This window comes from Alligator mississippiensis, chromosome 2, assembly GCF_030867095.1.
Source record: "Alligator mississippiensis isolate rAllMis1 chromosome 2, rAllMis1, whole genome shotgun sequence".
Taxonomy (NCBI): Eukaryota; Metazoa; Chordata; order Crocodylia; family Alligatoridae; genus Alligator; species Alligator mississippiensis.
Genome location: NC_081825.1, coordinates 237,236,042 through 237,259,126, shown reverse-complemented (window position 1 = coordinate 237,259,126; position 23,085 = coordinate 237,236,042). Strand labels below are relative to the sequence as shown.

Genomic DNA, 23,085 nt, shown 5'->3' with positions numbered 1-23,085 from the left:
TGCCTTCTCTTAAAGACCCCCAAGGTAGGGGAGAGCACCACCTCCCTTGGAAGCCCATTCCAAATTTTGGTCACCCTCACCGTGAAGAAGTTTTTCCTGATGTCTAGCTTAAATCTGTTCACTGTCAGTTTGTGACCATTGTTCTTTGTTACCCCAAGAGGCGCCCTGGTGAACAGAGCATCTCCGATACTTTGCTGCACCCCCCACAATGAATTTGTAGGCGGCCACAAGATCACCTCTCAGCCTTCTCTTGTGTAGGCAGAAGAGATCCAGGTCCCTTAGTCTTTCCTTATAGGGCTTGGCCTGTAAATCCTTAACCATACGAGTGGCCCTCCTCTGGAATCTATCCACGTCCTTCTTAAAGTACAGCGCCAAAAACTGGACACAGTACTCCAACTGTGGTCTGACCAGTGCTACATAGAGGGGAAGTATCACCTCCTTGGGTCTATTTGCCATGCATCTGCTGATGCATGATGAAGTGCGGTTAGCTTTGCTGATGATTTCATCACACTGACGACTCATGTTCATCTTGGAGTCCACTATGACTCTGAGATCCCTTTCCACTTCTGTGCTGCTGAGAGGGTCACTTCCCAGCCAGTAGGTGTGCTGGATATTTTTACACTGCATTTGTCCTTGTACTGGATCCTATTGTGTTCTGCCCACTTTTTCAACCTGTCCAGGTCTGCCTGGAATTGTTCCCTGCCCTCCGGAGTGCTCACTTCACCTCACAATTTAGTGTCATCCGCAAACTTGGACAGAGTATACTTCACGCCCACATCCAAGTCACTGATGAAGATATTGAAGAGTAGAGGTCCAAGGACCAAACCCTGCGGGACCTCACTACCCACATCCTTCCAGGTTGATACCGACCCATCTACTACCACTCTCTGGGTGTGACCCCCAAGCCAATTTGTCATCCACCAGACCTTGTAAACATCTAAGTCACAGCCTCTTAATTTATTTATGAGAATGGGATGAAATACTGTATTGAAGGCCTTCCTAAAATCCAGGAAAACGATATCCACCTCTACTCCTGCGTCGAAGCGTTTTGTGACCTGGGCATAAAACGAAACCAGATTAGTCAGGCATGATCTACCTGCTACGAATCCATGCTGGTTGTCCTGCTGCATTATTTTTCCCGCTGGACTCCCACAAATATGATCCTTCATAATCTTTTCAAAGACTTTTCCAAGGATGGAGGTGAGACTGACTGGCCTATAATTACTTGGATCCTCCTTCTTCCCCTTCTTGAAAATAGGGACCACATTGGCCCTTTTCCAGTCCTCTGGGACCTGACCCGAGCGCTCAAACAGCCATGCCAGTGGTTCTGCTTTGACACCAGCCAATTCCTTCAGTACTCTCGGATGCAGCTTATCTGGGCCTGCTGACTTGAACACATCCAGTCCATCCAAGTGGCTCTGTACCAAGTCAGCATCGACAGTTGGTAGGCTGGTGTCCCTCTGATGCCCATCTTATGTTCTTGAAAAATGCGACTTTAAGTGAAACGATGTTAAACAAATCCAGTTATATCACAGTAGTTACCTACTAGCAGGCAGTGGCCAAACAAGGTTATAATCGAACATTGCATGACTTTAAACAAGTATGTTCTCAAATAGATCAGTGATGTAATAACGAGACGACGTTAACTGGGATGACGTTAAGTGAGGAGTACCTGTATTTTGCTTCTATGAGCATAGTGCTGTCCAGCTCATTTGGGTTGATGGTCTAGACTGTGGGACTTCTTGAGGGCTGGACAGCCTACCTCAGGCAGTAGAGCAAGCTGCAGCAGAATTATCCCCTATGTGCTGACTGTATTGCTACCCCTCACCCCACTGCCAAAAGGCATTGCCAGAGGAGATCGTGACCTGGCAGCTTGGCTGTGGGGTGACCAGCGCTGGTGGGGTTAATGCTGCCACCACAAGGCGTCCCAGCAGGGATCATAACCCAGAAATTCTGTGGTGGGGTGAGTGGCAGTGGCTTTAACTCCCAACCAACACAGCAGCTCTGGCAGCCATGAGGCTTATTGCTGCTGCTTGCCTCACCACTAAATTTCCAGCCCCATGAGTAACCACTTGGACAGTCCTGTGTTCATGGGCACTCTTGTTTGAAGTTGCAGGCCACAAAAACAAATGGTGCAGTTTAAGAATTATGAGGCAATGAGTCAGAATTAAGCTCTGTTTATAGGCTGTTAATGATTAGAAGACATCTGCATCTGAAATCAGGCAGTTGTTCTAATTTAACAGTTAGGATTAAAATGTATTTTATCTGTTTTAATTTGTCAGTTTGTCCCTCAGCCATTAGGAATGGAAGTCCATTTCCCTTGTGTGCCTAAACAGCACTAATCATGTACCTGGTCATTTTTGGCACTCACCCCTGTGCTGTGGACACATAAGCCTGCATGTATAGAAGGCTACTTATTGACTGACTGAGTACGTACACATCTACATTAGCAGAAGAGGACAACAACCCTCTCATGCTTTAGCCCCAGTAGTTGAGTACAGAGGTCATATGCCTAGAAAGTGGAAGACTTATGTTCTAGACTAACCTTTCCCCCTCCCCAAGTGGGGATTTGAGCCTGCATCTCTCTGACTTCTTAGCCCAATATTCTAACCACCACACCAGAAGTTAGGTATTATCCACTCGCCCATCCAGTGCTCCCTTTGAATCTGATCCATCATCCTTAACATTTAATAGTCTTTGGACAAAAAGGGTGGAAAGCAGTACACTTCAGAAGCTTCTGCCCCACTGGGTACAGGCCCCTTGGCGCAGATCCAGCCCCTGCCTCCTATCGAGGGCAACAGCCATCTTGCTAAGCCACAAACCTTCTGGTTTGTGGCCTTCCCATATTCCCTTCTCTTGATGGCCAAGGGGAGCAGCTTTAAAAGGTGTGGTGGAGTGGGGGGGACCACCTGATAACACCTAACTTATGGTGTGATGGTTAGACCACTGTGGTGGCAAATCACAGAAATGCAGATTCAAACCTGCTCTGGATGAGGGTAGCCTTGAAACCAGATCTGCTTCCCCAGGTCTAGCTACTTGCATTTTTGTGACTAATATGCATTTATACCCCTAGAATAGGACTGTGTACATAACTGTGTACTTGCCCAGCCAGTGCATAGTTTACTTCACACATTCAGTTGACATGCACAGATTTGTGTGTCCACAGTGCAGCTGTAACATAATCACAGTCTGGGTGTAAGTGCCAAAAAAGCCCTTTACACAGGTAGAAAACTGCCATTTCGGCATACAAAGGGAAATAAAATTCTGCTCTACAAGGTTTAGAATGAGTTCTCATTCTTTGCAGTTATTTCCTGCTGTTTAAATTTGATCATGTTTTAGAATTTCTGATTGTGGGAAACAAGAGAGCTGTGCAGGAGTCCTGTTACTAGAGACTTGCAAATGTTATGTTTCCATTCTTTACAGTATTCAACATCTTATAACACAATGGAAAATTGTGCTGCTTAGTTTTGCAGGATGTATACTTTGTGATTATGGCTGTGTTTCCCTGATAGACACATGAGGACCATCGAAGCCCTGAGAAAGGACAGAGCAGAAAGGCTGCAGAGTTACCGAAGAAGCAGGAGTCTCAGTCCACAAAAGCATGCGGGCCTGTTGCAGACACTGGACACAAGCCAGAGGGATCTGGATCTCCCCAGCAGACGCCGAGAATACCTACAGCAACTGAGAAGAGATGTGGTACAAAATACTAGGTAGGGTCACATAAACCTCAGCTTTGGGCCTCTATGCTGCTCTGAAATGTACCTGTGCAATTTACATCAACTTCTGACATTGAGGTTTCTGTAGCAGAACTGAGTACAGAGATTCTCCTCTTAAATGCCAGTTACAAAAGTAGCAAACTGTGGGATTGGGAAGTTAATTGTTACCCTCCATTGGAGAAGGCAATAAATTTTCATACAAAATTTTGTGACATTTTATTTCCCTTTTCATGATATTAACTGGTATAATTGGTATTATAATATCAATACAAAATACTCATGACTTAAAAACAAATTTCCTTGCCTGCATCTATCTTCTCCAGCTTATGTCATTTATCTCTTGCTGGCACCCTTCAGCAGCTGTCATTGTACCGCCTAGCCCCTTCCCCCCGATGCTGTGGCACCCTGGTTGAGAATCACTGATCTACAACCTCATCTCATTGTATATATTGTATTTATCTTTCATATTCCTTTCTATTTAAAATGTTGTAGAGGGGAGGCAGGCTCTGCAGCATGCTCTAAATATCAACAGACTTGGATTCTGTCAGACCTGTGGGAGAAGGGAATTGCAGAATCTGGTGGCTCTCTGCTGAGAAGCTCTGTTCATTTAATTTAATTTGAATCTAGAGATGGCTCCCAGCTGCTCCTGATAGTAATTTAAAGTGAGATGATCTTCTAGATAGTTGGGACTCCGGGTTTTCTCTGCTTAGTAGCTGAAAGTCAGAACCTTGAGTTTGTATGACTATTGGAAGTCAGTGAAGTGTCAGTAGGGCTGTGCAAAATTTCACCGGGTGTTTCGTTTCGAAGCTTTTTTGATGTGTTTGGAGCTTGAAACAGCAATATTGAAATAAAACAAAAGGCTTTGAAACAGCTTCAAAATGAAACAAGGGCACTTGAAAAGTTTTGAGTTTCAAAGCTGAGCTTGTTTGGCTTCAGTGCCGGTCCCAGGTGTCAGCCCACGCCCCCCAGGAGGAGTGTGGCACAGCCCCGCAGCCCTCCCAGGGGGGGTGCAGGCCCCTGGATCTGCACACAGGATGACAGCATGCTGCCACTGCTGGCTGGGGCCAGCGGCAGCACCAGACTTCCCAGCGCTTGGCATGGGCTGCGCCCAGCACCAGTCCCAGCTGGTAGCGGCAGCCTGCTGTCATCCCATGTGCAGATTCGGGGGCCCACATCCCCGGGAGGAGTCTGGAACAGCCCCGCAGCCCTCTTGGGGTTGTGGGCCCCCGGATCTGCACGTGGGATGACAGGAGGCTGCCACTGCCAGGAAGTGATACGAGTTTTCCTTTCAACTGTTTGAAGTGCAGTTTCGCAAAAACCTCTGCACCTATTTCCTTGAAACTTGGCAGGCTTCGTGCCATGAGAAGGAGCTACTATCCCCACAATTTTCATCAGAATCAGGCAAGAAATGACAAAGTTTTAGGTACTTTCATGATTCCCCATTATAGCCTATGGGCAAAACGTCAAAATGGTTTCAACAAAACAAAACAGAACAGTGCTTCAAAACGAAACAAAACAACAAAATGAAACACTGTCCCTTTGAAACGGTGAAACAAGTCAAAATGAAACAGTGCTGTTTCGCACAGCCCTAGATGTCAGTATACTCCCAGTGACATGCACCATGAATCCATTCTCCAAGTTTAGTAAATGTGAGGCCTGCAAAGGAAACTGAGGATCTGACAATTAGATAATCCAAGTTCTGGAGATGAACAAGAGGATCAATAATGCAGGTGATTCCCAAAGTGTGTCATGTCCCTATGCCTGGAAGCAGTCGCTGACTTGATACAACATCAGAATGTCTCTCCCCTATTCAGAGAGAGAATAAGTTGTGTTTGTTACAGGGATGTAACCCTTCTGTCAGGCACCGGATAGCAGCAACAAGATCTGGGTTCAAATGTAGGGGGTTTACAACAGCTTTTCAAATGTAGCTTGAGCCCCTACCCAGAAAACTGGGAAGATAAATCTTAACTGGGTGTTCTAAAGTGAACAAACTTCCCCATTTGTAAGCAACATTCAACTGTAATAGGATTTATTACAGGAGGAAGAAAATAAACTGTTGACCATTAACTAGAACCTGAAACATTTCAGTCTCAGTCACTGGCAAACCAACCCACAGGAGTGGGAGCTACCACCTAGCCCACTCATTGGGAAGGAAGATTTTCCCAGGGCTGCCATCTGGAGGCTCTACCCAGCTATGCCAGCCAAAGCAGCAAGTGCTGTGTAGGGAGGCCTGCCCCAGAGCCCTTGCTGCTCCTCGCTATCAGGGGTCACCACTTTGCTCCAGGGCTCTTTCACTAACACCAACCAAAGTAGCAAGTGCTGGGTAGGAAGGTCTGCAACACTGCTCCTCTGATACTAGGGAGTGCTGCTAGAGCTTGCAGCTGGGTAGTGCTGCTCTAGCCATTGCTTCCAGAGGTCACCACTTCACCGCACTTCTGCCACTGTTCCTCCGCATGACCAGGGTTTGCCACTGTGGGTGCCTCTATACACGTGCAACAAGGCTGCTCCAACATGATTAATCATGTCTGCTGGAACATGGTAATTCTGCGCTCCAGCAGACTCCAGCATCACGTGTATCATTGTCCCCACACTGAAAAATGGCAGCGGGGTACTTTAAAGCTGAAAAATGGTGGTGGGAGTGCTGATGCATGTGACGCTCTGGGTGTATAAATGCTGTTTTTCCTGCTGTCCTCTGCTGATTGTTATGCCCAGTTCTTCTGGCCTACTTCAGTGGTAGGTTCAAGGATTTCTACAGTGAGCATCAGACTTGCAGCTGAACCCACTTCAAGGACCTGTGCTAAAGAAGCACTTTTGCTTTGAGAAACTGGTAAACCACCACGCCATCTAGAGTGGTTCTCAACGTTTGTTGTACCAGGACCTCTTTGTAAACATCAGTGGCCAGTCCTGACCCAGTGCCCCTCGCTCCTGACCTGCTGCCCTCTACCCCCAGGCCCCAGCGTGTAGGGCAGGGGGTGGGTGTGTGGGACAGGGGGTTGGGATGATGTGTGGGGGGCATGGGGGTCCCCAAGCAACCTCTTGCAGGCTGGAACTATAACAGCCTGCAAGGCAAAAGCCAGTTTCCCATATTTTTCTCCTTTAAAGGAGATTCAATTTTTGAAGTTCGCTGATCCATTTTTAAAGTTTGTTCATGACCCTTTCATATATTCTTGTGATCCACTTTTGGGTTGCGACCCACAGTTTGAGAAATGCTGGTCTAGATTGTAACTCCCGTCTAGAATCTCTTCTGTTTGTCACACCTGATCTTTGTGCTAAAACTGAGGGCTGCTCCACTGCAGACTGCTTTGCAGATCTGCAAAGCAAACAGCGAGTGCTGATCTTTCACTGACCTTTGCATTATTTTTGCATTAGCCACATTTGTGTGCCTACAAACTTCACGTTTTGGAAGGCTGGGTGAATGGGCACAAATGTTGCCTTTTACAATTGCAGATCTTAATTCCCAGGCAGTAAACTCAAGCCTGCAAACAGTAAAAACACACACAAGTAGCCCCCAAACTTCTGAACCTGCAAACTAATGAAGGCATGCAGATAAAGACTTCACAAAGTTACTATTATAAACATGACCATAGCCAAACGTGCATAACATTTACAAGGATAACCAGTGAGAGTGGATAACCAGAAAGCAAGATGACAGTATAGTGGAGTAATATGCAGCAGCTGTGGTTAAAATGCAACGTGAGTTTTTGAGTTTTGTTACTGATACAGGATAGAATTCTTAGGAGACAGCTGCATTTAGATAAAGCCTTTCTTTTAATTAGTAGCAGAGGGAAAGCGAAGCTAAGCCAAAGTGTTTCCAGAAGCACTTCAGTAAAATAGAGAAAATCTTTTCTTCTACGGATAATGCTGTTTTCCCTCCCCAAAGTTCCTTGTTCAGCGTAACAAGAAAGCAGCTCTTCGTAGTTCATTCCTATTGCCGTGTGACATGGTGTCAGACACCTGCCACTTTCTTTTCCCTCTTCCCTATCCCCAGAGTTCAACAACCGAAGAGAAGGACTGCCCAGCATCCATCAGAGATCGAGCTCCTGCTCCAAGACTATCAGCGAGCACGAGAGGAGGCCAAGACAGAAATTGCACGAGCGAGGGACAAACTTCGGGAGAGAGCTGAGCAAGAAAAAAGGCGCATCCGGGAGCAAATATTTTCTCAGCTACAGAAGGTGTGCATTAAATCTCTGTAGGTACTGAAGCCATACAGGATATAGACTGATGTAACACCTGTCTCAACCATCAAAGGAGACCACACATGCTGCAGTGATCCACGTGTAGTGAATTGTTCTAGCTTTAATCCTGCTTCATTCGAAGTAAGGGCAATTTATCCCACTCATATCACTACAGGATCATGCAGATGTAATGATTAGATCGCAGCAACTGATGCACACTCCTGAGATCCACCTCACCTTTTATAGCTGCTCTGGATATACATCTGTCCTTTTCCTCTTAGATTAATATATTGAGATTTTCTTATTTGCTTTAAAGAAATCTTGATAGTTATTAAGCCCATGGTGAGGGGCAAAGTTAATAAAGACTGAACATGATAATTTGGGTTAATCCTCCTCACCCTGCCCCACCAACAGCATTGAAGTAATTTAGTTTTGGGTCCTGTTGGACTAAGCCATTAGGTCCAAGAGGCCTCACACTCGCTGTGAGAGATGACACCTTTTTGCCATAAAATAGGAGCAAGCAGAGCTTACTGATGGATAGAGTAATTCTGTTTCTGTAGGTTTATTATGGTTTAGTTCTGTCCTTTTTCTCCACTCTCATCTTTAGTCTGGAGGGGTGGGGGTCATTTGCCTCTTCCTGTTACTGTGCTGGGTTTTTTTTTCTTTTGTCACTTTTCCTCCATTCCTGAGCTTTTTTTTTTTTTTTTTTTTTGGGGGGGGGGGGTTCTGATGTAGGGACAGCACCTTTTTTATTTTTGGGTCACTGCTCAGTTTGGGACTGCATTGTCCCTGCAGAAAATTCTGTGTCCTCTCTTATAAGTAGAAACTGTAGGAAGCCTTTTGTCATATGTGAGAGGTAATGCAGTAGTCATGTCTTTGTCCCTGCATCCTTTAACAAACCAAGCAGCCTGACACTTCTTTGAACACTGTGCATTAACCACACCCACTTCAGTTTCTATTACTGAAGTCTGTAAAAATGCTCCAGCTGAGCTGAAAAACTAAACTTTAAATTGTCTTTCCAAGTAAAAATCATCCTGGGGTTTTAAGTGTTTTCTTACTGCCTATGTTATTGTCTTTTTAAGGTTAATATTGAGGAGCTGTGGCTAAAGTAAAATCTTCAGACCTTGGTAGCTGTCTTTGACAAGAGTTAAGTCAAACCAGTGACTTGCAGGAGGCATTTGCAATCAAGATAGGTTGTCAGAACAGCACTGTATTCCTGCAAATGTCAAACTAGAAAGTGAAATCCTATCCCTGCAGGACCGAAGCAGCACAGGTTGTGATTATTCAGGCTTCCCTGAAACACCACCGTTTGACCTGGATAGCTCCATGCACGTTTTTAATCACTGAGTCTCCATAGCTGGGGCAGACTCAACAAAAAGACCAAATCCATCAGTAATAGAACAGCCTGATAGTGCTGCTTGCAGTGGTGGCTCTTATAATGTCCACATTTGTTCAGGGGGCAAAGGACTTAAATTACCCAATCAGATCAGTCCTACTTCATTTTTCAGGGTTGGTGGCTTTGTCAGTGCCTTGGCTAGATGCTATTCAATGTGGCTGACTTCCACTTTTAGAATGTGCCTAACACTGGCATCCTTTTCAGGAAGAAGCCAAGCTGAAGACTCTTTTAAGCACAAGCACTTTATGTACAGATTCCAGCCTTAGTCTTTCTTCTGGCCCAACATCTGGTTATAACAGCAGCAACACAGCTACATATACTGCAAGTAAATTCAGCAAATGGGAAGGACAGGTGAGAGCACATTGCTGGCAGATTGCCAGTCAAGGTAATAACTTTGATTACTTGGCAATGAAAATGAAGGATATCACACAATTGCAAAAGACTTGAGACTGACATGTCAAGTCTTTACTTACTTAATATGGACCACGCTTGTATTACTCCATTTCAGAACACACCCTTCCTGCTGGCCACAAGTTTTTTGGTTAGAAGCTAAATAACAGCAGATTTACATGTGTTGGAAAGTAATTTTGAGTCTAAAATTCTTGGTGTGCCTCACGGTGTGTGTGTGGGTGTGTGTGTGTGTGTGTGTGTGTGTTTTAGAGACATTGTAACATTGTATATGTATGTGACCCTCAACTTTCCTCGAGTTTTAGTAAAAGGAAGTAATAGCTCCAGGTTTATTATTTTGCTAAATTTTGTAGCCAAGGCTTTCTCAGAGCAACTTGAAAGAAAATCAGTTACCTTATCAACAGGCCTGCCAGCTTTCTGAAATGGTTCTTGCTATGTACATAGTAGTTGTTGGATTAGGTAACTGATTTTTTTCCCAATCTTCACTACCAGTTCTGTTCTCTTCTGCACATTAGATTCCTCCTGGAAGTGCAGATCTTTCAAGAGGTGATACAAGAGGTCGCTCAGCTGTTAGAAATAGTCAACTTTATGTGTTGCAAAAGGATTCAGCATGTGGTAAGTTAAAAATGTATTTTATTACATCTGAGTCCATATCACCAACTAGTGTAGGACTTCTTATCTATATAATCATCCAAATTGATTTGATTGGACTCTAAAAAGCATCTTCAATAGGCAGCTTTGGGAAAAACTGGAGCACTAACACCCAGAAGCTAGGCTTAGCTAACTGAAAACTAAAACAGGATCTTGGTTTGTAAGAGCTAGTTCTCATGTTAGTATGTTTATGCTAGTAACGTAGCAACATGTACGGCAAAAGGGAAGGTATGGATATAAACACCTTGCAACACAGGCCTGATCTATGCTACCTGGTTTGCCTGGCTTCATGGGTGTAGGTTGTAGCCATGTTGGTCTAAGGACAGGCAGACAAGGTTTTTTGGGTAAATCTGATATCTTTTATTAGACCAACTCAAATAGTTGGAAAAATTCTTAGCAAGCTTTCGGGCACAAACACCAGCACATCAGGCTGATAAAGGGTGTTTGTGCCTGAAAGTTTGCTAAGAATAATTTTTCCAATTATCTGAGTTGGTCTAATAAAAGATATTGGATTTACCCAAAAAACCTTGTCTGGTTTTCCCGACAGCAGTTATGTGCGCTACACTCAAGGTGGCTCTGGCAGCAAACCCTGTTCTTGCTGCCAGCAGTTATACTATCTCTCCAAACAAATGGCAGCTTCTGCTGCAATCTAGCAGTAGATATACCTGTGCTTCCTGCCACCTGACAGTCTCTTCAGCAGTGAGTGCTTTCTCAGTAGAGCCATGCAGAGCTGGCAGAAGTTCTTGAGGTACAATTGCTCCAGTGGCTTGCTAGTGGCAGCTGTTATCTGCTGTCACCAGAAACTCCTGGCAGCAGAGTTGGTACATGTAGGCAAGGCCATACAAGCCTATGGCCAGAATTTCAAAGATGTAGGCTTGCAGATTGCAAATTTAGTATGCACTTGACACATGTATTATAAAGTAATATGATAAATTACTGAATTTATCCAAATCCAAGATGACTGAATATAAGATGACCCCAGTGATTTTATTCTATACATGGAAAACTAAATTTTTATAATCTAGAATCTTAACTATTGGAGGTTTATCTTATATTTGTCCCTCCCCATTACTTCAGTGGGAAAAGCAGTGGCAGGAGGGCAGGCAACAGAGTAATCAAGTGGCCTGACCTTTGCCACATGTCCTCTCCACCACTTCCCCCACCCTGCTGCCTACCCCCCACTTTCCTGCAGTGCCTGCCTTCTGGCACCTGCCCCCCTACTACTTGCCCCTTCTTCTGCCTGACCCTCCTCCGCTGCTGGATAAATTGGTAGTTTTTCTACATTGCCTTGCTTGCATTCATGGTCATATAGTTAAAGGATTAGGAGTTAGAGTTGTTCTATTCTTGGCTTCGTCATTGACTTAGTGGCTTTTATAAATCATTTGATCTTCCCTACCTCAACATACCCATCTGCAGAATAGACTTAGTAATATGTAACTGTATACAGAAAGGCTCTGTATAAATTAAAAAATATTAGTAATATTATAGTTATTTCTGATCAGACCTACTTGACCTAGTCTTCAATTCCTGATTTTGATTGACGTCCAGTTACTATTTAATTCTCTCATTTGAAAAGCTACCTTGGAAGAGATCATTTCTACCTTAGCTTCCAGCATTAATCCTAAGCATGGAAGAATCTGCATCACTGCTTTGCTTGAGGTTGTTCGGACTAACCCGGTCTTAACACGTTTGTGCCACTAAGCTGTTCTAATAGAAACAAGTAACACTTTTGAAAAAAAAACCAGTCTAATATGGACTAAACTTTGAGCACAGTCCTGTCGGTATCTCTGCCAGCTCAGCAGTAGCTCCATCTGCTATTTCAAGTATTTTCACTAGCTTTAGGGACTAACCTTATGCATGTCCAGTCAGCCAAGCACAGAAGCCAGCACCCTGTCTAAGGAGAAGAGACCATGTCAAAGAGGGTCCAGACGTCCAGGATGAAAGCCTCAGGTCTGAGGCAAATGCACAGGGTACAAATCAGAGGGTAGCTTGTAAAGGAGGCTTAAATTTCCCCTTGGGACTGCCCTGAACGTGTACATGTAGGGTCTGTGTACATATAGGGTCCCAGGGGCCCTCCAAGCCCTCTGGCCATGGGTTCCCTCAGCCTCATAGCTTTCCACCCTGCCCCCAAGGCAATGGAAACTGGAGGAGGCAGGCAGCAGAAGCTGGAGTAAGGAGGAGAAATCTAGGGCCTCTGGCAGAAGCAGCAAAATTGCAAAGCAGGGACTGGTACCTAGGCCAGCAGCTGCATGCAGTCTGCAGGCTGCCGGTTGGATAGCCCTGCCTTAGGATATAAAAAATAAGGTAGAGTGCTGGGTAGGTTACATCCCTAATTGTTATGTTTTATAGCTTCTAATAGACCTATCCTCTGTACATTTGTCTACTCACTTTATGAACCCAGTTATACTATTAGTCTCTACAATGTCTTGTGGCCATGAGTTTCACACATTAATTATGCATTGTGAACAACAGCAATTCCTTTCATTTTAAACCTGTTGTCAGATAATTTCTTTGGGTGCACCCTGATCTTGTATTATGAGAGAGCTCAGAAGGGTGCCCCTTACTTGTTCTCATACCCTTCATGATTTTATTTCTAGACTTTTACCATAATCTCCACCCCGTTAGCTGTCTCTTTGTGGAAGAGACGTTCTGTTGCTACTGGACCCAAGATGCTGAAAGGCCGGCTCATTTCCCCACTGCTTTCTGTTCCAAGAGCAAAACACACTTCTTCAGCTTTGCCTTTTTCAGTATAAGCACATAGCACCACATACAGCAATGCAGTGTGGTTTTAAAATATCCAGTTGGGTTTTCCCTTAGTGACAGAAAGAGGTGGGCTGGGGAGGGGAGGGGGAAGAGCTGCACACGACAGTTACATTGCTTATTAATGCATACTTGAAACTGCTTGGATCCCATGGTGATGGAGGAACAATGGCCCAAGAGGAACAGAATATGATTTCTTCTCCCCTTCAATTCAGAGACTTTTCCTTTGTCTTCTTCACCCTCTACAGAGAGCAGCAGAGTTCAGTCGTCACCCTCATCCAGTAGTATCAGCTGTAGGTTCACACACGGACTAACAATTTCAGTCAGCTCCTCTTCAACCAAAGGATACCAGGATTTGTCCAAACACATCTTGACCAATGCTATCACTGAGGTAAGTAAAGGGAAATAAAGAAAAATAATACTGTACTCAGGTGGAAGCCCTGGTTGGTATGTGGCAGTGCACTGCAGGGCAACTGTTGTTCTCCTTGCCTGGTTATCAAGGTTCTGGTTTTGAAGGTCAAATACAGGAGGAGGCTTGGAGGAATTTAAATGGCAAAAGCAAATGGGAACAGGTCTTAGCAGCAGGGTTCAAAAATATTTAATTGTCATATGTCATCTAGAAGTTTTAAATAAACAACATTCCAAAACTTTACTTGGGGAGCACCAGGGCAGGGAAAAAATAACCACAGCAGTGATCTTAATGAGTTTTGTACCATGCTGTTTTCTAAACAATTGTAATAATGTTTTCTAGACTTAAACCTTCATAGCAGTGCTGCAACCAATGCCTTCATTTTAGCATTGCTAGGATGAGGATTTTAAGGCTGATTTTTCACCATACCAGATGTATATGTACACCATGCAAAGGACCTGTCAGTGCATTTGTTGTAGCACTAAGGAATTTCTAAAGTGCCTAGCATCTGGGCCTCTCAAAATATTTTCATATTTTTGAAGGGGTCTGATAGTTTGCAGTTAGAGACTAGGAAACCCAGATACTTATTACTTCTTCTGTTCCTAGGAGCACACTGAAATCTCCGTTGCAGGTTTATATTCTCCTATCAAACCTCCCATGACAAATAACTGTGTTTACTTATAGGAGTCTGCTCTGGTGGAGAGTTGGAGCAAGAAGGAAATCAGCCTTAGCTGGGGTCTTACCACTGAAGGATGACTAGATGTACAAAGTTAACTTAGCATTCATCTATAAATGCTTAAGGTGCCTCATCAGCCAGATGCTGAGGCAAACCACAGCAGTGGGAAAAAACTGAGCACAAATAATGCTGAGACCTCTCCTAACTACATCTTGTAATTGTTTTCTAAGGTTATGGCAGCATGTTCAAATAACCTGAGGAACTTTTACAACTGTCAGGCAGCAGCTGGTTGGAAGTAAGTGCATGACAGATTTTTTTCCTTCTTGGCCATATATCTGTGCTATCCCAGAGCAAATCCCTGGAACTTTTTTCATTCAGATACCAGTGTATAGAAAAAGAGGTACTCGTCTACTACAAAGTCTTCCCATCAGCAACTAAGCATGGGTTTCTGGGAGCAGGAGTGATTGAAAGACCTCTACCAAGTGTGTGGTGTGTAGTCAAAGACCCTGGCAAGAGGTATCTATACGACAAAACTATTACTACAGTTCGAGTACATAAGAAGGTAACCAGCCATATTCAGTTGGGTAAGTATCAACGGTGCTTCCTGTGGGTAAAGCGAACACCCTAGCAATTGATTCATAGATGTCACTGCTCTCTACAGAAAAAAAGTTGTATTTGTTCCTGATATTGGCCATTTTATTAGAGGTGGCAAAGTTAAAAGGCCAAAGAAGGAATAAAATTGAATGTACCTCAGTAACAATCCACAAGCAATAAGCTCAGGCACATGAAATAGGATTCTCTTGGCAAATAGGGACCCTGATACTGCCCATGGTGGACCAGCCCTTGGGGAGTGTAAATGAGATGCGTCTCTATGTGCTCTACCACCACCTAGAAGCACTGACTGCGGTGAAGGTGGGCTTAGTCTCATCAGTAGAGGCTCTAGCCCGCAGTATATAATCTTTGCCGCTAATTTGAGCCTATCATGTAGAATGTGTCTACCATCCATGCGCAGCTCCAGGCAGTTTCATCCTCAGAGCCTAGACCTACAGTACATTTATATCAATGTAACTGACTTTAGCACAAGTGCAAACCAGAAGATAATATCATACAAAAGGACTCTGCTTAGTCTGGTACAGAATTATTATGCTGGTCTGAGTGGTAGCATAGTTGCCCTGGAGTGAGCTCTATGCCATTTGCTCAAGCAAGCAGGTTATTCATATCTCGACCACCACCTAGAAGCAAGCTACAGCTTCTGCAGTTTACAGTCTGTTAAACGCTGAACTAAGCTGCTCCCCACTGGATCTTCCTGTAATTTACATTAGTGAATCAAACCAGTGGCCGCTGGACCAGACTTTTTGTATATCCAGGCTCCAACACACTGTGTCCATTCCATGGAGGCTGTTTCCAGGACCAGAAGTAGTATAGGTAGGTTCCTTCATGCAACATTGCACATACTGATGCTTAGTGCTTCAGCAGAGCTTGTTGTGAACTCAGTACTGCACTAGACTCCTGCTTTGGGAGGTCGCACGTGCAGAGTGGGCACAGTATGCCTCATTACAGGGCTGCAGTAGGGCAGTATAGATGTAGTCTCAGAGTAAAGTATCTCAAATTATTTGAATATATAAAGGAAACTATTTCAGCTGTAGTTCAGACCCTCACCAGTGAGAAAATTCCAAGTCAGACCCTAAGTGCTAATTTAACATTTTCCTAAAAAATGGTCCTACTGTTTGAATGCTCATCATTTTCAATATTTTACCAGCTTCTGTGGGAATGCTTCACTATTTGGAAAAATAAATAATTTTGCTACTTTAAAAAATGCATGCTATTACATATTACAAGAGCCACAGAGCCATTATTATTGTTAAATATATGGTAGTATCAATGTGCTGGGCACGACAGAGAAAATACAATATTTGTCTGAGAGTCACAAGGATAATAGCTATAGTGAAAGGCTTTTAAAATAAACAGCTGCTTTTTGGCTTATTACAGTTTCATGTCCACCAGCTGCTCATGTAGATGCCTTTTCCCCTGAGTTATAATGTGTATCTTTATCTGCATTACTGAGAGGCAACTTTAAAACCAATGAGCAGCGAAACGGAACTGAAGAGACTGGCCTAACTGCGGACAGTGGTGTTAACAGATCTGCAGTCTTACCTACTTACTAGCTTCCAGTCCTTTCAGTATGGATCAAGTAACTCAAGGGCATTTACGAACATGCAGCTTCTGTAAGATCTGCCTAACTCAGTAGCAAGCTCTATTTCAAGAAGCAAGGGAGGAGATGGAGTTGCTGCAGTGTGACTTTCCCTCCCCCCCCCCCATTTCTTATAGTGTATTTGGTGAGTGATACTTCACTGTGTTACCTAAAGCAACCACGGGATTTCTGCTGCATCACCATAGAGGCCAAAGAGGTAAATTTATTAATGCTTTCCAAGATACACCAATATCATTAAACAATTTAGACTGTATTTGCTCGTAATTTAAGGTGATAGTAAGAATGTGGAGGAAAGAGGGGCTGCAGTCTTATTTCTTTATTAGCCTTTGCTAATAGTTTTCTTGGGAAAACATTTTTCTATGCTACAGGAGTCCAGAGCAGTGTTAACCATGAAGCTTTAAACTCTCACACTGTAAACTGGTTCTTTATGTTATTAAGTAAATTCATTAGTACATGTAGTGAGACTACTCATGCATACCTTCCCTGAACAGAACACCTTTGTATACTAATTTTGTAAGACGGGGTTTTTTTTTAGCTGTAAAATGAATATAATGAAAGATATTCCATTTCCATTTGGAAGAATGGAGCAGAACATTATTGTGCTAGGTAACAGCTTTGTACACTCTTCGTTCTCATGTTGACAGAAATGGTGATAGTTTGTAGGTTAACCCAGCCCAGCATTTGCAAGATTCTCAAGGGGCAGAAAAACCTCAAATTGAAGAATTGGTGTTAGCATTGTGAAAGGAATGTAGTTCAAGAATTGTCTATGCTCATTATGTGCACTTAAACTAATGCATCAGTAAACAGGAAGGCATTTAATAGCTGGGGACACAGCAGATTTTCATTACCCCATTAGTAACAGAACACATGGAGATAGCTAGATTTACAAAAGTACCAGAAGTTGAGTGGTATAATACAGCACCACTGCTTTCCTCCCCGCTCACAGGGGCTGGGGCCACACCAACAGAGCACCAAGCCTGGTGCTGGTCGCAGGGAATGGGAATGGGGCTCAGCCTAGTCTGGCCCTCAGCTGGCACAACCCCATCCCCTGCGAGCCATGCTTCTGTGGCCCAGACAGCACCGTTTGCAGGAGATGAGTCCGCACCAGCCGAGCACCGAACGTAGCACCACTTGCAGTGGACGGGGCTGGGCTCAGCGCTCAGCGGATGTGGGCTCATCCCCTGAGTGGCGCTGGGCTTGGTGTTTGGCTGACTTTGCCCTATCCCCTGCAAGCAATGCTGTCTGGGCTGTACCAGCCACTGTATGGGACAGTGGTAAGGTGTATAAGTTGAGTTTGATTTTTAAGACACAAAAATTGGGCTTCAAAACCTGACTTATACGCCATGAAATATGGTAGATTCTATACATAGCAAATTATACATTTTACAGTTTTCTGTGTATAGAATCTAATTATTGGAGGGTCAACTTAAAATTAATTTCTCCCAATGCTGTGGCAGGGAAAGCAGCAGTGGGCTGCTGGGACAGACCCCTGCCTGTGCCTCCATACCTGTTGTCCTTCCTGCCTGCTCCCTTCACATCTCCCATGCCTACCCCCCCCACCCCTTGCCCCCATCACCTGCTGCCCCCACTGCTGCTTATCTTCTGAGCAGGTCTGCTCCAGGGAGAAGCAGCAGCAGGACCAGGTCAGGGTCAGGGCCAAAGCAGAAGATAAGCAACAGTGACTAACCAGGGGCAGGACAAAAAAGGGAGTAAGGTGTGGTAGCCACCTACCTGGCTTGCACAGCTACATGGTACAGCAGTTTCAGCAGCTGCAAGAGTTAATGCCACTGTTTGTGTGTCATTTAGTCCACAACAAGCCTTGCAGTCTGGGTCCAGCCAGTGGGGCCAGATGAGTTTGAGAGCCCTGGTTTAGAGCCAGGGAAATTGACACAAAGTAGTAAGAGATCTAGAGTGACTCATGTAACAAGAGAGAACTCCTCCCTAGTCTTGTTATTAAATGGGTGGATATAAGATTTGAGGGAAGTGGGGTGAAGGGATTGGTATCACTCAGACTAGACTTTCCTCTAGTATATTGTATCTAAACCATTTAATAAAGGTTAGTTAGTCCATACCCCATAAAGGTTTCAGTCTGCTCTGTACTCAGTAAACAACTTTCCCATTTTCACATGCAGGAGAACTTGTCCATTTTGGCTATTCAGTCTGTGTATGACGAGTCCATGCCTCGTCCTTGTAAAGAAGTGGTGCGAGGCGAGATTCTGCCAAGTGCTTGGATACTGGAACCCGACACACTGGATGGGAAAGACATTACCAGAGTCATTTACATGACACAGGTAAGAGGTTCTGTGCAAGTGTTTGCTTTGATTCAGCTACAGCTGTGCTTAGACCTAAACAATCACACTACAGACACATTAGGCAACAAGTAAATTTTTAACTTCAATACAGCGTGGTGAGCACTGTCAGGAAGTCTTGCAGTTTGACAGATTAATTACAGAACACTTTGGTACCCAGTACGTACGGGGCAGTGTTCCAGGCACAACTTCTACAGTTATGTCCAGACACCTGACTCCATATGTAGAGGTTTTTTAGTGCTATTAGAGCATCTAGAGACTAGATTAGTGAAGGCATTACCATCACTACCAAACCTTGCCTTGTAACATCTGGACAGCACTTGGTTCACAGTATGTTGAGCTCCATGCATGCTGTCTCTCTAGAGTTGGAAGGGATTTTGACTCTAAGAGTGGACAGAGAGACATTGCCTTTTAACACCTTTGTGCTGCAATCAAAATCGTTATGCTGGCACAAAGCAAAAGCAAACAGACATCGATACCCTTTGTTGTACCACAATGTGGTTGCGCGAAAAGGTAGTAATAATTTGTGCCACTTCTTTGTGACGGGTGTCTATTTGCTTCATGGTGGTAGAGTACAGGCAGCCCAGAGCTGCCTGTACTCTCCAGTGGCCCCAGCCAGGTGCTCCAAGGGCTTAAGGGGCTTGGCTGTGTCCTGCACACCTCAGGAATTCCCAGGCAGAGTTGGGTCCCTCCACCCCTGGGAGTGTCTGCCCAGCTTTCTCCACTTACTGAAACATCTCCAGGATCTCCCCACAGCAATGGGCAATGTGTATTTTGCTCAGTGGAGTGGATCAGTGCCACGAGACATCCCTACACAACTGATCTGCTTCCTTTAATGATATCTATTTCTATCCTAAATAGTTCAGAATCTGGGCATCTCAGATTGGCTTCATAAGTGTTAGGCGCTTTCAGGTGCTCATCTTAAAAAATAAAATAAAATCACTCTCAAAGTATTAAACCACCATTCTTACAAATTCTCTTATAGCCATTATATTAAATAGAATTCTAATATGTATAAAAACACAAGAGGAAGGAATGAAAGTATCTTTATGAAAAACACACACACAATAAAAACAACACTCAATAGTAAAGCCTTCAAGACAGACCAAGCTGCATACAATCTCCCAAAAGATAATTACTGCTTTAGTCCCCTCTTCTAAGATAGAGTTGGGATCATTAGTATTCAAGTGCTAGTCAACAAGGAGGTAATGAGTTTTAAGATTTTGTCATTCTCCTCACCTGCCAGATATAGACCTGAGCACAAAGCAGTAGAGCAAGTGTCAGAAGGAGATGACAGTATATCATATATAATGGTAGGTCCAAAGCCTGAACACATTTTTATTTGTGCTTTTCTTCATACCACTTCAACAATCCTTGCAAGCTGCTACATTTTGTGACATAGGCCTATTGCCTCATGTTGTATCTGCTCTATATTTCTATACCATAGACATTTTTGGACGTGCAGGTTGGATAAGGTTTCTTGGCTCAAAAGCACTAACCAAACCATCCCCATCTCTTTTCATTTCTATAGGTGGACCTTGGTGCCCCAGCGATCCCTGCAAGGCTCCTGAGTTCCATTGCTAAGAGACAACCTTTGGTGATTGCTAGGCTGGCACACTTTCTTGCTAGTTAATGTTTGGCATGAAACCAGACAGCATGATAGTTGAGGAGGACAGCTAAGTGCCAGGGCAGCAATGTAATTATCTTTATTCTCCTAGTGGACAAAGTAAACTACTGGCTTAGAAAACACACAGACATGCACCAATTTGGATCTGGGGTTGAAAAGCCAGTGGCTAGCTAGGATTGTATAAAAAATATCAGGGAAACAACCACAGAAACAAAAATGGGGGGGCGGGGGGGCGGGATCTATTTCAGACAACCGAGCTGATGCCCTTGGAGAAAATGTCTGCAACTGCCCTTACTATTCAGTAGTTGTGGGCAGAGGGAGGGGGGCAAGGAAAGGAGAACAAACTGCTGGCTGTAGAAATTCAGCCAGCCCAGAAGACTTCCTCCTACTAGCAACCAACTCTGCCGAGATGTGCTGGAGAGCAAAAAGGCAGGTTAACAGCAATTTTAAAGTGCAATCCTTCTTCTCCACTGCCTGGATTCCCTTACAAAGTCAAGGTGGCAATAATGCATAAAAACTGAAACAAATGTGTATATCATGGGGGCTGGAGATGTTTTACAAGCCCTTAAAAAGCAGCAGAATCATTGTAGTACTCTTTAGTATCGGACAAGAATGGTAATTATTAGTGCAGAATTCATAGTCAACTCTAGATAAGTCACCTTTATCCAGCTGGATGAGGGGGAAAATTGTTAATAGCTCATAGTCACACTCCACCCAGGATGGATACCCGACCTGCAGATCTAACCCAGTACAGCATATGCCAGATCATCACTATGAAGCAACAGTGGAGAACACCACACACCTCAGGACACACAATTTACTAGTTCAATGCAGAAAGGGTGCTTTCAAGTGGAGAAACCAAACTTATAGCTCTTAAGCATGAATATTTTTCTTTATTGGGCTTAGATCTGACTATTTAGCTTGTTTCTAGAATTAAAATCCTGCAAACCTGAAGTTTAAGCATTTTCCTGATGGCCATTTCATCAACACCCTTTTCCTTACCTGCTCTTAGTGGCTGTGATCAGATTATCAAGTCTGGCACTTCCCTATTTGTGCGCAGTATTAGCAGCTATTTCAGTCCAGCCAGTGTAGAGCTCTCCCATTCATAGTTACCTTACAGCATTTCAAAACAACCAGCTAAAGCCTGGGAGAGAATTCACAACCAAGTTTTCTATATGAAGATCCTGCTATAAATTGTGTGTGATACATCCATTGACAAGCTCTAGCTTAATTAATAGTCTAAAAGGGTAAGTGTCTGCGTGACAGATTTATGAATTGTTTTGGCTCAAGTTCCTCAGCACTGCCACAGGAGAGAGCTATTTTAATATACAGCTTAGTAATCAAAGCAGATGCCACAAAGAAAAATCACCTTATTACTTAATAAGGGAAAGGCTAACCATTGTTCATGGTAATGCTGCACTTCAAGTGTGACAAATGGGTTTATCAAGCATCCAACTTTAGTATGTTAAATAACGAAGGCTGGTTAGTTTCTACAGTCAATTTATAATTGAGAAACTACTAGTGATTTTTTTTTTCCTTCAGCAAATTTACCAACATCTAGTCTACCCTCAGTAATACCTATGTAACCACACTAACTTGACAGAGGTTGCACATGCATAACTGAGTAGCTTTTGGCTGTAAAGCTCTAAAGCATGTCCCCAGTCAGTAGTACTGACCACTTTGTGAGGAAGGGTTTGGGAGAAGCAAGTAAAACTTCCAGGCCAAATCTGTTCAGTTTTGGCAGGCACAAGTGTTTCCCAATGCCTGCCAAACAGACCACCGTGGTCTGGTTTTTACTGAATACAGCTCATCTCCCAGAGCCCTTGTAGAAGATAGAAAATGAATTGCAGAAATAAATTTTCGGCAACTGAATAAACAGCTGCATACCCCAGAAATGCAGTGTTTAAAAGAATAACTCATTTCCTTCCTCCTGTCAAAAAGGGGCTGAGTATGGGGGTAGAGGAAATCCTATAAAGTGAACAAAGCAAAAGTCCTCTTTCAGCATCTAAGTTGTCCCCACACCCTTTGATTCAGACTCCACAACTGTTACAAAAACATTGCATTTGGGATGGTGCCAATAAGCTATTTCATTGCAGCTAGACAGACTTTAGGAGAAGGTACAGTAGATCTCCATGCAGCCCACAGAAGATTAGCTAAGTGTTTACCTGAAGGTTATTTTCTTTTCTCTTTATTTTGGACATGGCACTAATGAAAAAGTATTTTTGTAGGAACAACATCTAGGACGACTCGACAGTAACAGTGCCTACTGAAGGACGATGTCTTATTGTACAGTGCATCAGATGTTTATTTTTATAAAATTGTTTTTCTATGTTTACAGATTAAGTTATTTCTATATATGCTTATTTTGAAGTGTTTTTATAACCTGTTGAAACCAATTTTTATTTTTACCGTATTGAATTAATGTAAGCTTTTTTTAAATACAAATCTTCAATTGATACTAAAATCCGTATTTGTAACAAAAGTTTTCTTTTGCAAATATAACATTTTATGGTACCTGTTAATGTATGGGATTGGTTTGTTTGGAAGGAGGAAACAAAGCTAGCTGATATTTTTGTTATCAAGACTTGCAGAACAACTTCTTGTCAATATTTTACAAATGAGCAGTAGATCTGAATGACCGTTAAATCAAACTAATTGTACTGTATCACCTATTATTGCATCTCTGGTCTTAACCAAGATTGCTATTTTCATATCCACAATAAATGGTATTTTCTACACAAAAAAA

At 43.5% G+C, this 23,085-nt stretch overlaps 1 protein-coding gene across 1 annotated transcript in view; it reads left to right on the top strand.

The window, feature by feature from the left end:
* The window catches only part of STARD9 (StAR related lipid transfer domain containing 9), a 238,447-nt gene extending 215,362 nt beyond the window's left edge, over window positions 1-23,085 (top strand). Inside the window, exons 25-34 of the mRNA XM_019496557.2 lie at window positions 3,513-3,710; window positions 7,705-7,888; window positions 9,492-9,638; window positions 10,211-10,310; window positions 13,355-13,497; window positions 14,422-14,486; window positions 14,570-14,775; window positions 16,520-16,599; window positions 18,536-18,694; window positions 20,244-23,085. Coding sequence (XP_019352102.2) covers window positions 3,513-3,710; window positions 7,705-7,888; window positions 9,492-9,638; window positions 10,211-10,310; window positions 13,355-13,497; window positions 14,422-14,486; window positions 14,570-14,775; window positions 16,520-16,599; window positions 18,536-18,694; window positions 20,244-20,345 — 1,384 coding nt within the window. The 3' untranslated portion in view covers window positions 20,346-23,085. The remainder of the gene's footprint in view (window positions 1-3,512; window positions 3,711-7,704; window positions 7,889-9,491; window positions 9,639-10,210; window positions 10,311-13,354; window positions 13,498-14,421; window positions 14,487-14,569; window positions 14,776-16,519; window positions 16,600-18,535; window positions 18,695-20,243) is intronic.